This window comes from Narcine bancroftii, chromosome 5, assembly GCF_036971445.1.
Source record: "Narcine bancroftii isolate sNarBan1 chromosome 5, sNarBan1.hap1, whole genome shotgun sequence".
Taxonomy (NCBI): Eukaryota; Metazoa; Chordata; class Chondrichthyes; order Torpediniformes; family Narcinidae; genus Narcine; species Narcine bancroftii.
In genome coordinates, this window is record NC_091473.1 from 108,908,103 (window position 1) to 108,925,251 (window position 17,149).

The following is a 17,149-nucleotide window of genomic DNA, read 5'->3' on the forward strand; positions in this document are numbered from 1 at the left end:
TTAACCATACTGATTTATAGTCAAAATTATGGACTCCCTTATCTGAAAGGATTGGGAAAGAATACATGCCATGAGAACTGCAATAAATTGAGAAGTGCTACTGCTCATATTTCAGGAACACTTTCATATACATTGCTCTGAGGAATCAGTAGAATGGTGGGATAAGAAATGGACAGTCCTGTTAAAAAAACAAGCTCTGTCATGATAAGCCTTCTCAGCTGTAAATGTCCATGATAGAAGAATTCCATGACAAAATAGAGAAAGGCATCATCCCTTATTCTAAGGCACAGGAAAGCAAACAGAAAGTTTCCCTGCTATGTTGACACCTGTATTAGGAATTGTGTGAAAATACTGCGTCCATAGGTCAGTTAACATAGTATGTGTATTTCTTGAGGTGAAGAAGGGAACGGAATTCAATAATTATTAGGGGATTACATTGGAAGATTTTTAATATTTTCCCCATTACCCAGTATCATTGTTTTCTTTTTTGTCCATATATTTGTTGGTGTTGGCACATTTAAAATGCTCAATTATAAATATACAATTTAGATTTAAATGATTATGATACATCTTTAATGCATCTGTTTTTTTTTAATAGCATTTACTTGGTTGTTAATGTTTCCCAGGCTATTGGCGGACAAGCTCCTAGGAATCTTATGGATCATTTTGCTGAGATACTGTTTGCTTTGAACAAGCATTGTGTTACATACTTGAGCATCTGGTTGAAGGAAGTAATGCAGCAACAGAATTTTCCATCGAGCCGTCTTACTCAAGTGCAAAAAGAAACGTTTAGTCAACAAATTTTAAGGTATGGGAAAATTTTTAAGAATTTTATTAACCATATAATCATATAACAATTACAGTACAGAAACAGGCCATCTCAGCCCCTCTAGTCCGTACCGATGTAAGTGATCTCCTCTGGTCCCACCTACCTGCATTTTGCCCATAACCCTCCAATCTCCTTTCATCCTATTCAACTTTTCCTTAAATGGCAAAATTGACTTTGCTGTGACCACCTCTTTTGGAAGGTCATTCCACTCCGCCACCATTCTCTGAGTGCAGAAGTTCCCTCTTGTGTTACTTCTAAACTTGTGCCCCCTAACTCTTAACTCATGACCTCTTGCTTGAATCTCACCTACCCTCAAGGGAAAGAACCTATTCACATCTACTCTATCTATCCCTCTCATAATTTTAAATACCTCTATCAAATTTTCCCTCAACCTTCTATGCTCCAATGAATAAAGACCTAATCTACTCAATGTTTTGTAATCTAACATATATAACATAACATAACATAACAATTACAGCACGGAAACAGGCCATTAGGCCCTTCTAGTCCGCACCGAACCAAACACCCCTTTCTAGTCCCACCTCCCTTGCACAATGCCCATAACCCTCCATCTTCTTCTCATCCATATATCTGTCCAACCTTTTCTTAAATAATACAATCGACTCCGCCGCCACTATTTCTCCCGGAAGCTCATTCCACACGGCTACCACTCTCTGAGTAAAGAAGTTCCCCCTCATGTTACCTCTAAACCTCTGCCCCTTAATTCTTAACTCATGTCCTCTTGTTTTAATCTTTCCTCCTCTTAACGGAAATAGTCTATCCACATCCACTCTGTCTATCCCTTTCATAATCTTAAATACTTCTATCAAATCCCCTCTCAACCTTCTACGCTCCAAAGAATAAAGACCTAATCTGTCCAATCTCTCCCTATACTCTAGATGCTTAAATAGATTCTGAAATCCAGACAACATTTTAGTAAATGTCCTCTGCACCCTCTCTACCTTATTGATATCCTTTCTATAATTTGTTGACCAGAACTGTACACAGTATTCTAAATTTGGCCTCACCAATGCCTTGAATAGTCTCAACATCACTTCCCAACTCCTGTATTCTATGCTTTGATTCATAAAGGCCAGCACACCAAAAGCTTTCTTCACCACTCGATCCACATGAGATTCCACCTTCAAAGAATGATGAACTGTTATTCCTAGATCTCTAAGAATTTTAATTGGAACCTGTGGTTCTCCCTCCTTTATTGAGACAAAGCCCTCTGACACAAAAGGCTTGAAAACATCCATGACCTCCTTACCAGGTTTGGCACCTCTACTCTCCTTAAATTCCACTGTTTGAATACATGCTTCTGGTAAAACCTCTTTTTCAAGACTAGACAATTCACAATCACATGACCAGGTTTCTTACAAAAATGACATACAAATGCATAAGTTCTGTCCTTTCCTACTTTTTCTTCATCTTTTCTTTTAACATTTTCTCCAGACTTTATTTCAGCCCTACTATCCTGCTCCATACTAACCTTATGAACAGGTAATCTGTTCCACATTAGCTCTCTGAAAATGCCTATTATTCTGGAATGTACTTTTCTGAATCAGAGCAAATTCATCTGCTAATCTAGCCGCCTGTTGCCATGTCCCCACGTCTCTCATCCAGGTATAATTTAATCTCCTCTGGGACACACCTTTTAATTTCCTCTATTAATATTAATTCTCTCAATATCTCAGAATCATTGTTTATTCCTTTTGAGGTGCACCAAAGGTCAAAACACACAGATTTCTTCAGAGCAAAATCTGTATAAGATTGATTCCATGTTTTCATCAAACTCCTAAATTTTTGCATAAATGCTTCTGGAACCAACTCATAAGCTTTCAATACTGCTTGCTTAACAATATCATAATTTGCCACCTGCTGTGCAGTCAAGCTAGAGGATCCAGTTTGTGCTTTTCCCCTCAATACACTTTGAAGCATAAGAGGCCATTTCTCTTTTGGCCATCTTGAGCTCTCAGAAACTTTTTCAAAAAGCTGAAAATAGGTATCTATATCTCCCTCATTAAAAGAAGGCACTAGATTTACCTCTGCTAGCCAAAAACCTTTCCCCAGGAGTTATAGCCTCGGTTCTCGTACTCCTTTCCATAGCCATTCTTAACTTCTCTATTTTAAACTGTCTATCCCTTTCAGCTACCTCTAACTCTTATTTCCTCTATTTTTCTGCTTTCCTCTACCTCATATGTCTTTTTTCTCTCAGCCTCTGCTCTTTGCTTTTCAGCCTCTGCTCTTTGCTTTTCAACTTCATATTGTTGTCCCTGCAACTCAAAATTGCATTTCTCTCTTTCTTCTTGCACCCTCAATTTCTCCCTTTCTTCTTGCACCCTCAATTTCTCTCTTTCTTCTTGCACCCTCAATTTCTCTCTTTCTTCTTGCACCCTCAATTTCTCTCTTTCTTCTTGCACCCTCAATTTCTCTCTTTCTTCTTGCACCCTCAATTTCTCCAATTCCAATTGCAATTCAAAAGATCTATTCTCTGTAAAATTTTTTAAGTCTTCCTCAACAAATTTTCCTTCACTTATATAATATTTCACTATAATCCTCTGTATTTGTACTTTTCTCATCCAATATTTAACTTCAGCAATTCTCAATGCCTTAGAAATAGCCATCGGTTCCTCTTTTCTTATGCTCTGCGGCTCTGCAGGTGATGGTTGTAACAAAAATGTAGCAACTGCTGCGGTTTTGCAAAAATAGCTTGCAAAAATTCCAGACGCAATAGCTTGCAAAAAAACCCAATCAACTAATAATCCATCAAATTGCAATGTTCAAATCCTAAATGACGAGCCCCCATAAAATGTTACGGAGGCCAGAGGACCCCAAAAACCACCAGCAATAGATATGCACTACAACAGAAGGTTACTTAAACAAAAGGAGTTTTTAATTATATTTGAACAAGAAAACAGAATTAAACTTTAACTTATTACTTAACCTACTTACTTAACCTGCCTAACCTGCTTAATTCATCCTCTAATACTAAGCACAGATGTGTGTAATGTATATTTAAAATTAGAAAAGTTCTTTGGATCACAGTCCAATCTCACTGGTTGCAGGCAATTCTTGTACTGTGCACAGAAGTTAGCATTAACAAAGTTCACAAGTCTTTGGTGCTTAACAGGCAAATGGTTACCACTCAGGAGGGTTCTTGCTGGTTTTCAGAGAGAGATTCCTTTTCCAGGACATCCGCAACTGATTCCTTCTCAATCCGTCTTGCTATCGAAACTTATCCCCTTCAGGGTTCTCCAGATGATCCTCTTTCTTTCAGGTCACCTTTCACACCGCTGGTCTTCTCCGTTGACCAGGCAGCCTTCCAAAGTTTGCCAGCTTTGTTTTTCTGGAAATAAATTCTGTGACTCCTCTCTCTGTTTCACACCCTCCCTCTCTGAGAGCCAAACAGTTTTCCTCTTCCTGCAAGGATCACATGCTCTCCCAGGCAAGCTGTTGTCGATACTTTGTTACCTCCTGCAAAATGCATTCTTCAAAAGTCCTGCAAATATTCTGTGTTTTAAAATGTGTATGCAAGCTGCTCTAACAATTCCTCCCAAACCACCTCTAAATACTCTGTCACACTGAACCTTCCATGCAGAACCTTATTGAAGGTCATACTGAAATCCATATAGATAACATCTACTGTTCTACCCTCATCAACATTCCTAGTCACCTCCTCAAAAAATTCAATAAGATTTGTCAAACATGACTTTCCATGTACAAACCCAATTTGAGTATTCCTGATCAGACCCTGTCTCTCAAGATTCTTATATATATTATCTCTAAGAATACTTTCCATTAGATTACTGACCACCAACGTCAAACTTACAGGCCTATAATTGCTAGGCTTACTCCTTGAACCTTTTTTAAACAAAAGAACTAAATGTGCAATACACCAATCTTCCAGCACTACATTCCTTTTGAAAGATCACCGTCAGAGCCTCCACTATTTCTTCCCTGACTTTCCCCAAGGTCCTGGGGAAAATCCCATCGGGACCTGGAGATTTATCCACCTTTATATGCTTCAAAAGCTCAATACCACCTCATTCCTGATCCTTATATTTCCCATAATTACCCCTTTTGCTTCCCTTATCCTCCACAATTCAATATCCTTCTCCCAAATAACTTGTTCAATATCTACCACATCTCACTTGGCTCCACACACATTTGTCCACCCTGATTCTCTAAGGGACCAACTTATCCCTCACTCTCCTTTTGCTATTTACACATTTGAAAAAGCCTTTCGGATTTATTTCACCCTGTTCGCAATAACCATTTCATACCTTCTTTTTGCCTTCCTAATTTCTCTCTTACGATTCTTTTTACAATCAGTGTATTTTCCAAGCATCTTGTTTATATCTTGTTTCCTATATTTAATGTAGGCCTCCCTTTTTATTTGAACCAAATTTCTAATCCTCTTGAAAACCACACTCTCTTGAACTTTTGGCTCTTCCTTTTATCCTAACAGGAACATAAAGATTCTGACTCCTCAAAATCTCACCTTTAAAAGTCCTCCAATTCTCCTCTACTTCTTTCCCATAAAACAAATCATCCCAATCCACTCCTCGCAAATCCTTTTTTATCTCTTCAAATCTGGATTTTCCCCATTCAAAAACCTCAATCTTTGGACCAGACCTATTTCTTTCCATTATTATATTGAAACTAATCGCATTATGGTTACTGGATCCGAATTGTTTCCTAACACATACCTCTGTCACCTGCCCTATCTTATTCCCCAACAGTAGATCCAACACTGCCCCTTCTTTAGTTGGCACCCCAATATATTGCTGCAGAAAACTATCCTGCACACATTTTACAAATTCTAATCCATCCAGCCCTTTCACAGAACGTGTTTCCCAATCAATATTAGGAAAATTAAAATCCCCCACTAACACAACCCTGTGCTTATTACAAATATCTGCTATTTCCTTACAAATTTGCTCCTCTATTTCTCGCTCCCCACTAGGTGGTCTATAATACACCCCTATAAATGTAACTTCTCCTTCCCCATTTCTCAATTCCACCCATACCACCTCCCTTGACAAGCCCTCCAATCTATCTCGCTTAAGCACCACTCTAATATTTTCCCTGACAAGCAATGCTATACCACCTCCTCTTGCCCCTCCAATTCTATCACACCTTAAAGCAGCAAAATCCAGGAATATTTAGCTGCCAGTCACAACCCTCCTGCAACCATGTCTTACTAATCACTACCACATCATACTGCCCAGTGTCTATCCACACCTTCAGCTCGTCCACCTTCCTTACAATACTCCTACCATTTAAGTAAATTCATTTCAGAGATTTTTCACATCTTTCTCTCTGTTTGTCCCTATCTTTACAGTCAAGTATTATTTCCAAACTCTCCTCCCCATCACTGTACTGGTCACTTTCCTTCTCAATCACCTGTCTATTATATACCCCCAAACTTTGTCTACAGACCTTCTCTGTTTGCAGTCTCACCCTCTCCTTGCTGTTCTCCTTTATATGGTTCCCTTCCCCCAACCATTATGGAGAAATGATTGCCACAAACTCCAGAATTGTTTCTCCTAGGAAATATTGTGTGTTGAGGCTGTCCAAGTACCAACTAGACTTTCTTAAAATTGCATTGGTGGTGTCCAGGAAATGTACTGCGGTTATTTGGAAGTCTGACTCCCTTCTGGATGCAGCCCGATGGAATGTGGAAGTGCATAGTTGTGTTCCCATAGAGAAAATTACTTATAATCTAAGGAAGAAGTAGAACATGTGTTTTGCAGGAATGACAGCCATACGTGCAGAATGCAGGATTGAATATTCAGGGATATTTGTTCTGTTTCTGTAGTCTATATCCTTGTTCTTTCCCCTCTGAGATCTAGGCAAGAAAAGGAATTAGAACATCTGAAGTGGATCCCAGATTCAAACAGTTCCTCCTTTTTTCCTCTTTATCTGCTTTTCTGTTTCTTTCCCTTTTATCTATTTTCTCCTTCTTTCTTTTCTATTTTTTTCTATTTTGGGTTTTTGTTTGGGGGAGAGGGGATATGGCTGTTTGAAGATATGGACAACTTGTACTGTTGATTTTCTCATTTCAATGTATGCATTTAAGTAATGGTTATTTCTCGATACATGTTTGGCCACATAATTAGAATAAAGTATTTTTTTTTTAAAATACCAAGCCAGTTCCATGCACTAAAGAGTACAGTGGCAGAGCAGTTAATGCTGCTCCTGGACAGCTCCAGCAACCTGGATTTGATCATGACCTCAGCTGATGTCAGTTTGGAGTTTAATGTGAGTTTGTCATATACAGATGTACTGTTATTCTTAATTGCTGCAGCCAAACAGATACAGTAAGCTGCACCAACTACAATAGTAAAAACATATAATTACAGTACAACTCCAATTATCCAATATTGGATTCTCCAAAATCTTCATTTATCCAAAATTTTTTGGACCCAAATTGACCTCTCAGGTTGAAAAAAAAGCACTCAGTATGAAATTAGAATGACGATTGTCCTCATTTCAGATAACTCCCTCCCCTCTCTCTTTCCATTTTACCTTCCCCCATTGACTTTTCTTTCCAATTCTCCCTCTTAAACTGTGTGCCACTGTCTCTCAGCCGAAAGCAGTCGGAAGAATCCTTTGTGCTGGCATCAACGAGGAGAGCGACCTCCCAGGCAGGAGCGGGGTCCTCGGGCTCAGTGGCGTTCACTTTCCTCCCCTTCTCTCCTATCCACTTCCCTTCATCCCATCTCAGCACATCGAAGCTCCCGATACCAAGTCCGAACCCTCCCTCAGCCTACTACCACACAGGCACACCAGACTCCGTGGTAACTCCAAAGGAAATGGGCCAATGACAATTTTTCTCAAGCAAAATATTTAAGTAACAATTGGATCTAGAGCAGTGATTCTCAACCTTCCCTTTCCACCCACATACCACCTTAAACAATCCCTTACTAATCACAGAGCATCAATGGCATAGGGATTACTTAAAATGGTATGTGAGTGGAAAGAAAACGGTTGATGAATACTGGTGTAGTGTATAGTTATAGAATATAGTTAGAGCCTGATAGCTGTTCTTGAACCTGGAGGTGCATGTCTTCAGCTTTCTGTGCCTTCTGTCTGATGAAAAGAGTGAGAAGAGATTGTGACCAGAGTGATGGGGGTCCTTTATGCTGCTGGTAGCCCCCCTTGAGGTAGCATCTGTCAATCCTTTCAGGAGATGGGAGGTTGGTGCCTGGAATGGACCTGGCTAGATTTGCCTTTTCTGCAACCTTTTGCATTCCTGGACACTCAGATTTCCAAACTAGGCCAGTCAGTATATTTTCTGCAGTGCATCTATAAAATTTCAATAAAGTATTGAAGAACAGATTTCTTGGCAAGTAGAGGTGTTGATGTGACTTCTTCACTGTTGCCTCTGCGCTGTAAAGGTTTTCTAGTACATGGCCTCCCAGGAACTTGAAAGTACTAACCAGTTTCACCAGATAAGACAGGTGGATGACCCTTCTGCCTCCCCTTCCTGAAGTCAACAATAAACTCTTTTGTCTTGCTGATGTTGAGAGCAAGATTGTTGTTGTGGCACTACTCATTCATATACCAGATCTTTTATTGAGTTTAACGTATAAACTTGAATACTAAATTTTAAGGAATTTCATGCAAGAATAAAAATAAAGGATGGAACTACATTGGACAGTTCCTTAATCCACATGCAAAATAAGTTATTGAATTAATCTATGATAACCATGTTGAAACCCATATTTTCCAAATTTATCAATAAAAATTGATAAAAAGAACAAAAAAGAAAAGAAAACAAAAGAAAAACTAAAATGTAAATCTAATCTAACCCCTCCCTCTAATCAAGGTAACCTTTGTAAAAGAAAAGGGAAATTGTGGATTGGATAGTGACCTCCAGACATTGGACAGAGAATCTTTGGAACATTCAAAATTCTTAGTTCTTCCAATCATGATAGCATTCTATGAATGGGCCCCACATCTTTACAAATTGAAACTTTCTATCTTTAATGTTGTATCTAATTTTCTCCAAGCTTAAATAGAACATTACATCATATAACCATTGTGTATGGGTAGGTGAAGAGTCATCTTTCCATTTCAATAAAATACTATTCAACCAATAATGGTGGTGTCATCAGCAAATTTTATAGATTGCGTTAAAGGATAACTTGGCTAAACAGTTGTGAATTTGCAGGGAATATAGCAGAGGGCTAAGCACACAACATTGAGGTATACCCTCTGGGCACTCTCCGAGGATTTGCCCTCAAGATTAATTTAATGCCAGCCTCAGAAACTGGGATAATTCATTTTCTTACTGTGACTGCATAGATTCTTTGCTCTCCCCAGTGCTCCAGTTTCCTCCCACATCCCAAAGGTATGCTCGAAGTTAATTGGTTACTGTAAAGCATGAGAGTTGGGGGTTAATGGGTATATGTCAGAGAATAGGTTACCAGGAAATAAGTGGGGCACTAGGAATGGATCCAATGGCCTCCTCCTATCACATAATTAAATGTGAGAAATATGATGAAAGATCATTAATTTGAAATGTTAACTTTTTTCTCTCTCCACAGGTGCTAAATTGCCCCACTGAATATTTCTAGCATCTTTTAATTTATGATTTCCTGCACTGATAGTTTTTTTCTTTTAGACCCATAGAACACTATAGTACAGAAACAAGCCCCTTTTGTCTGTCTACTCTGTGCTGAACCATTTTTTTTTGCCTCGTCCCATTAACCTGTGCCCAGTCCATAGCCCTCCATACCTCTCCCATTCATGTACCTGTCCAAATTCATCTTGAATATTAAAATTGAGCTTGAATTCATCACCTCAGATGACAGCTCATTCCACACTCTCACCACTCTCTGTGAAGAAGTTCCCCCTCATGTTCTCCCTAAACTTTTCCCATTTCACTCTTAACCCATGTCCTCTGGTTTGTATCTCACCTCCCCTCAATACTCTGTCTATCCTCCTCATAATTTTAAATACCTCTATCAAATCTCTCCTCATTCTTCTATGCTCCAGGGAATAAAGTCCTAACCTGTTTAACCTTTCCCTGTAACTCAGTTCCTAAAGTCCAGGCACATCCTAGTAAATCTTCTCTGCATTCTTTCAATCTTATTGATATTTTTCCTGTAGTTGTGACAAAACTGCTCCAAATTTGGCCTCATCAATTACTTATACAACTTAATCATAACATCCCAACTCCTGTACTCAATACTTTGATTTGTGAAAGCCAGTATGCCAAAAGCTTTCTTTACAACCCTATCCACCTATGATGCTACTTACAGGGCATCTATATTCCCAGATCCCCCTATTCTACTTCATTCCTCAGTGTTCTACCATTTACCCTGGTTTGTCCTTCCAAAATGCAACATTTCACACTTGTCTACATTAAATTCCATCTGCCATTTTTCAGCCCATCTTTCCATGGTCCACATCCCTCTGCAAGGTTTGAAAACATTCTTCACAGTCCACAACACTTCCAGTCTTAGTGTCATCTGCAAACATGCTGATCTAGTTTACCACGTTACTATCCAGTTCATTGATATAGATTACAAACAACAATGGTCCCAACACTGATCCCTGAGGCACACCACTAGGTCACAAGCCTCCAGTCTGAGAAGCAATCATCCACTACTACTCTCTGGCTTATTTCATCCAGCCATTGTTGAATCCAGTTCACGACTTCACCATTAATACCTATCGTCTGAACCTTCCTGACTAACCACCCATGTGGGACCTTGTCAAAAGCGTTATTGAAGTCCACTTAGACAACATCCACAGCCTTTCCTTCATCAACTTTCCTGGTAACCTCCTTGAAAAACTCTTTAGACTGGTTAAACACGACCTACCATATACAAAGCCATGCTGATTATCCATAATCAGTTTCTGGCTATTGTTAGGTCTGCTTTGTTCATGAATGAGTGAGACAAACACCAGGCTGAGTCGAAATCAGGGTTCTTTGTTCTTTATTACCGGATTGTAACACTTGCGACTAAACATGTTAGTCGGAGAATGCATTCTGCCGTTATCAGCAAAATGGTGATATTTTATACCCTTGGATATGTGCTTAAAACATCATCATATCATTACTTGTCCAATGACTAAAACTGTTGCTATCCTTTCCCTGCTAGCTTCCTGCCTCTCAATCCATCAATGTCTCTCTTATCTTGTAAGTACAAGGATGCATTCACATCTTGTTACTGCCCCGTACATTCCCATCTCATGATGTTTTACCTAACAGGAGTACAAGGACACCTCCCCTTCTTGTTACTGCCCTGTACAGGGTAACTCCCTACACATTCCCATCTCATGATGTTTTACCTTACACTATCCAAATAAATGTATATCAGATCTCTTCGAACACCTGCCAATAATTTACCTACTACTGACGTCAGGCTCACTGGCCTATAATTTCCAGGATTATTTTTGGAGCCTTTTTAAACAACAGAACACCGGAATATCTTGTCAAATTTTGGGGATTTACCCACACTTATTTGTTTAAAACAGCAAGCACTTCCTCCTCTTTAATCTGTATCGGTTCCATGACCTCACTGCTTGTTTTTTTCCTTACTTCCCACGACTCTGTGCCTGTTTCCTGATGAAAGAAATATATTTCTCCCCCATCTCTTTTGGCTCCATACAAAGCCGACCACTCTGATCTTCAAGGGGACTAATTTTGTCCCTTACTATCCTTTTGCTCTGAATATACCTGTAGAAACCCTTATGATTTTCCTTCATGACCTCTAATCTGTCCTGCCTGAGCACAGCTGTGATATTTTCCCTGATAAACAATGCCTCTCCTCCCCCTTTCATCACTCCCCCACCCCCCCAACCCGGATCTATCACATCTAGAGCAACAGAAGTCTGGAACAAAGAACTGCCAGTCCTGCCCCTCCTGCAACCAAGTTTCACTAATGGCCACAATGTCATAATTGCACGTGCTAATCCACTTCTAAGATCATCTGCCTTTCCTACAATATTCCTTGCATTGAAATAGATTCACTTAGAAATTTTCCACCACGTACAACCCATTGACTTCTAATGGTGCATGTAATTTTCACATTATCTTTTCCCTCCTCTACTTCTCTATCAGCCCTAGCAATCTGGTTTAACCCCACTGGAGAAGCACTAGCAAATCTTCCCGTAAGGATATTAGTCTCCCTTCAGTTCAGATGTAAATCGTCCCATTGGAGCAGGTCCCACCTTCCCTGGAACAGAGCCCAATGATCTAGAAACCTCAAGCCCTCACTCCTGCACCATGTTTTATGCCACGTGTTAAGCTGCATTATCCTCCTATTTCAAACTTCACTTGCATATTGGCATGGGTAGCAATCCTGAGATCACTACCTTGGAGGTCCTATTCTTCAACCTAGTGCCTAACTCCCTGAACACTCCTTGCAGGACCTCATCACCTTTCCAACCCACGTGATTGGTCCCTATATGGACCACAATAGCTGACTGCTCACCCTCCCTCCTGAGAATGCTGTGAACTTGATCTGAAATATCTTGGACCCTGGCACCAGCAATGCTACATACCATCTGGGATACTCGATCTCTTCCACAGAACCTCTTATCTGTCCCCCAACTATGGAATCCCCTATCATTACAGCTTGCCTCTTCTCCTCCCTTCCCTTCTTACCCCAGGACCAGACTCCGTGCCGGAGACTGATTGCCGTGGCCTGTGCCTGCTAGATCGTTTTCCCCAACAATATACAAAATGGTATTCGTGTTATTGAGGGGATTGACCACAGGGATGCCCTGTGTCTGTTCCCTTTCCCTCTCCTGACTGTCACCCATCTACCCTCCTCCTTCCTCCTAGGAGTGATAGTTTCCCTGTAATGCACTCTGCCTCCCGTATGTTCTGGGGTTCATCCAACTCCAGCTCCAACTCCTTAACTCAGCTTGTCAGGAGCTGCAACTGGATGCACTTCTTGAAGATGAAGTTCTCAGGAATACTGCTGGCTTCCCTGATGACCCACATTCTGCAAGAGGTGCATTTCCTGGCTGCCGTTCCCACTGTTTATGACCAGAGGAACTTGAACCCTACCTACTGAATCCCTTTTGTTCCTTGAAAAGAGTGGCTCTTTCTGACTTCACTCCTACGATTCCTCGCCCCTTACATGTTGAGCCGAAGCCTTACCACTCTGACTCAGTCCGCTCCATTGATGACTGCTCCCATTTTCATGTGCTATTCTCTGTGTTGATGTTGAGATTCATTAGAACAGAGTAGGAGGTTGAAAGGAAAGAATCAATAATGGGATTTGAACAGAGAATTAATACACACTCAATGTCAGCAGAATGAATTGAGTTGCTCTTTACAGCAATCAAACTATGAGCAGCAAATTTATTGCACTCTATGACAGTAGTTCAATGAATTAGAGTTCTGAAGGGAACATCCCCTTTATAATGCTGATAGAGGATGATGTTTGATAGTGACAGTTTAGAAGCATTGTCAGAGGATGATTTATTCAAGATAGAATGGAAGATGTGACAAGGGAAACCCTAAGCTAAACCTGGAAAAAGATTGAGAGCATACGATCAGGAAGGGGAACAGTCATATTTGAGGACTCTCTCAATTATAGTGTGGTGAAGTCCTTAGTTGAAGTAAAAGAAAGAAAGGACCCAAGATCTGAACAAAAGAGATTTCTGAAGGACAGCTGTAGAAAGTATAGTTAGGATAGCTATTGTTCTAAGTTTGTGGTGAATGTTTACTTATAATGGAGATGATGAAGGGCTTATGAAGATTAGGGAAGGGATGAAAATGGCAGTAAAATCAATTAAAATTTCAAATTCTGAATGAGAACAGAAAGCAGGAAAGGTATTAAAAAGAACAGATGGGCCTGAAAATTTGCACAATATTGAAAAGCTTCAAATAATCCAGTAAGTGCCCTGTGATTTTCTGTCATTTTCCATATCCTAGATTCATAGGATTATCCTGGAAAATATCTTAGTGTAGCAGATATTAAAGATAAAATATGAAAAGGGCACTCAAATGGAAAAGGAAGTGTTAAGTGTCTAGGAAATGCCATTAAACAGACTGTCCACTATGAGCCTTCATATTCATATTTTAGCGTTTGGCGATGGACAGATCATCACACTCAAAAATCCTTTTCTCCATTTTGGAGAGTGATCAAGACCACAGGGTTTGGTCTAAGAGGTGGGGGGCGGGGGGGGGGGGGGTTGCAATCTGCTGTTGAGGTGGCATGATATCACATTGGTGTGATGAAAGGAAATGCTGGGAGCCCTGAGGGAGAGCTACCACATTGGTTGTTTTGAATTTAATGTGGACTTAGCTGTTTACCAGCACTGAACATTATTGTCTCTAATCTGTTTTGGTGTATTTCATTTAAGATTTAGCATTACAGATGTTGTGGAACTTTGCTCTAGTTTAAGTAGTTGTGCTGTCTCTAGGCGTGGTATGAAAGATCTTCTCAGCATGCCGCTAGACGCCATAGTATATGCACAAACGGCTCTATGCACTGAGAATCTACAAGGAAAATTGCAGGTTTTGTGGAACAAGCAGTCAGATTTGGATTAACCTTCACAAAGGATTTTCTAACAAAAATATCTTAGCGTAGCAGATATTAATATTGTACTACACTTCAAGAATTCTAAGATTTTGCTTGGATAAAAATCAGCAGGAGCCTAAGAGCTGGTACTGCCAGATGAATTACAACATATGAAGGGATTTATTGGCTTCAGATACTTTATTTTTGTAAGTACTCCAAGTTGATTCTATGTAATAGATTTAGCTTCCAGCAAACTCAAGATGCAATCCATTAAAGGTAACAACAAAGCAATGTTGTTATACTGAATGTATTTAGCAAGGTAATAATTATCACCTTAAAAATACCAGCCATTTCTTTCAGCAATTTGTACCGTTATGAGCAGATTAATACAGTATAAAAGGTGAACAATGGATAGAATCATGCTGTAAAACGATTTCTTTTTCTTTTTACAGAGATCGAGTAAATAAGAGAAGAGTAAAGGACATTGTTAAGGAGTTCACTTTACTGTGCAGGGGTCTTCATGGTACAGAGTATGCAGCTGAGTACTGAAGCTGTATTTATGTTGAAGTGTCACACCTTATTAGCATGCTTCCTGCATCCTCAACATGTTTGCACCGTTTTCTTCTGTAAAAATGCATTTTAGCGTGAAAGATGTGTTTTTGAAGTAAATGAGCTTGTGCCTGTACCACGGGATTTGAGAGGAGAAAAGAACACATGCTCTCGTGTGTATCTGTAATATGAGGCTTTTTTTTAAAAAAAGTGACTTCCTGTCATAGGATTAAGTCACATAATCAAGTAAATTGTGCCAGAAAATTTATGGCATAAGCTGCCCTGACCTGTAAGTAATTTGTGTTCGTTTTGTGTCGTAATTAAAGCTTTATGGAAGCAATATAACTTGCTGCTGGAGTCCTGTGATTTTTGGCACTTTGTAAACACAACAATATCTTGTTGAGGGAGTTAATCCCAGATGATTCATCTGGTGATGCTGCTACAATGTCTGAAACCATTCGAAACAGATTTAGAATGTTAGTTTATTTTTTAATTTTAATTTAATTACAGATGTAATGATGTGGATTCCTGTTGTAATGTAAAGTTGACAATGTTGCAACAGTCTGAGAATTTAAAACATTGTTTGCGACTGTAATAATGGCTATTTGAGTTTCAAAACTTTATATGTTAGAAGAAACTGACTAGAGAAATTTACCAGAACTTTCAGTCACCCCGATCATAGAAAAAGAATGACTCCATCTGGTAAAGAAACTAACTAATCACACACTAGGGATAATTAAAACAATGAATTAACAAAATCAGTAAGGACTTTGATAAAACTTTGAGGCTCTGAAAGCTTTGTTACAGACCAAATTCATTTTGCATCTTTTAAACATTTTGTAATATATATGCTCTGTGCTACTTTATCTGAAAGAGTATCACCTTAATGTCACACCAAACTGTACATGTGTTCTTGTAACTTATTTACTTGTTCTTTCATAAATATGATATATATTCTAGTTTAGAACTAATATTGTAAGCCTACTAGTAAAATCTTGAGAAATGATACTGCGGCCAATTTGTTTTCTATTGTGAAATAAAGCTTCACTTGTAAATGCGTGACTCTTTCCTTCCCAAATCTCTTTAACCCAAATAATTATTGTGGTTGATCAAGAACAGACAGAAGTATACATCCTTTTTAAATATTTTTATCAATTTTAATTTCAAATATAGGCATGCACATACAAACATTTATGGAATACATAATATTAATAACAAATGACAAATTTGATAACTCAACAAGCTATAAAGCAATATAACCATAATTCAAAATTATAACAAAAATTTCCAAGTACAGCGTGATTCTAAACCCAATTCCCTATGCATGGATTCTCAAGGTGGGGCGTAGGAATATTTTGGGAAATAATTAAAATGTTGGTTTGGAAAAAATAAATGCGTTATGTTGGTGTGAAAAATGTGACTGTCAGGACAACACAATTGTGGTAACTTTTAAGTAAAATCACTTTTTTAAAGTTTCAAAACGTGTTTTTGCTCTTCTGATGTTTTTCTTATTTTAACTTGCACCTCTTGGTCAACATTATAATTATTTTTTTTCTGACCGGTCTTATTATCATCCATTCCAAATTATCTCATTGGCGACAAGGATTCCAAATTATCTCAACAATCATGTCTCTGTCCATATCCCTTTACTTTTTCAGTTCAGTAGTGAGTGAGACCTGTATCTATCTTTGTGCACTAGCACCTGGGGTGCTTCCACCCCAGGCACCGGCCTGAGCGGAACACCAAAATTGTAAAAAAAAATAAGGACCCTAGAAAGTAAAGCATGAGGCTAGCGCAGTCTGCGAGGAAAAATGTCAGAAACCATGCTAGTGTTTTTTGGGGGTTTTTTTAGGGTCCGTATTCTTCCTTTGATTCGATCACTACTTTTATTACATTTTTCATTTTAAGACATAATAACAGTTTGCGCTGTTGTCTAGTGAAGTTCTTGAAGTTTAGGTTTATAATGCTGTAGATGATGAAGGGGCACCTTTTTGCCTATTATGCCAACAGACTTTGACAAATGAATCAATGAAAGCAGGCCGTCTTGAAACTCATTTGAGGGCAAAACATTCTAACTACGTCAATTTAAAATTGGAATATTTTAAATCACTCAAAGAGAAGTTTGAAAATAGATCAAAAATCACTTCATTATTCGTTGCACAAACTACAGCCCTGAATCGTACCCTTGAAATTTCTCTGCTGATAGCAAAACATGGGAAGAATCATATGATTGGGGAGGAACTGATTAAACCCGCAATATCATTGTTTCTCA

The 17,149-nt window shown here is 39.0% G+C and overlaps 1 protein-coding gene across 3 annotated transcripts in view; it reads left to right on the plus strand.

Annotated features, from left to right (window-relative positions):
* Positions 1-15,222, plus strand: part of ipo13b (importin 13b) — a 200,970-nt gene extending 185,748 nt beyond the window's left edge. For 2 of the 3 annotated variants that reach the window (XM_069938710.1, XM_069938712.1), the window contains 3 exons: positions 627-808; positions 6,985-7,096; positions 14,781-14,893. In XM_069938710.1, the coding sequence (XP_069794811.1) occupies positions 627-808; positions 6,985-7,096; positions 14,781-14,795 (309 nt within the window). In that variant the 3' untranslated portion in view covers positions 14,796-14,893. Of the gene's footprint in view, positions 1-626; positions 809-6,984; positions 7,097-14,780 lie in introns of all 3 variants that reach the window. The other variant, XM_069938711.1, reaches the window with a different exon arrangement.
* Positions 15,223-17,149: the final 1,927 nt, after the last annotated feature.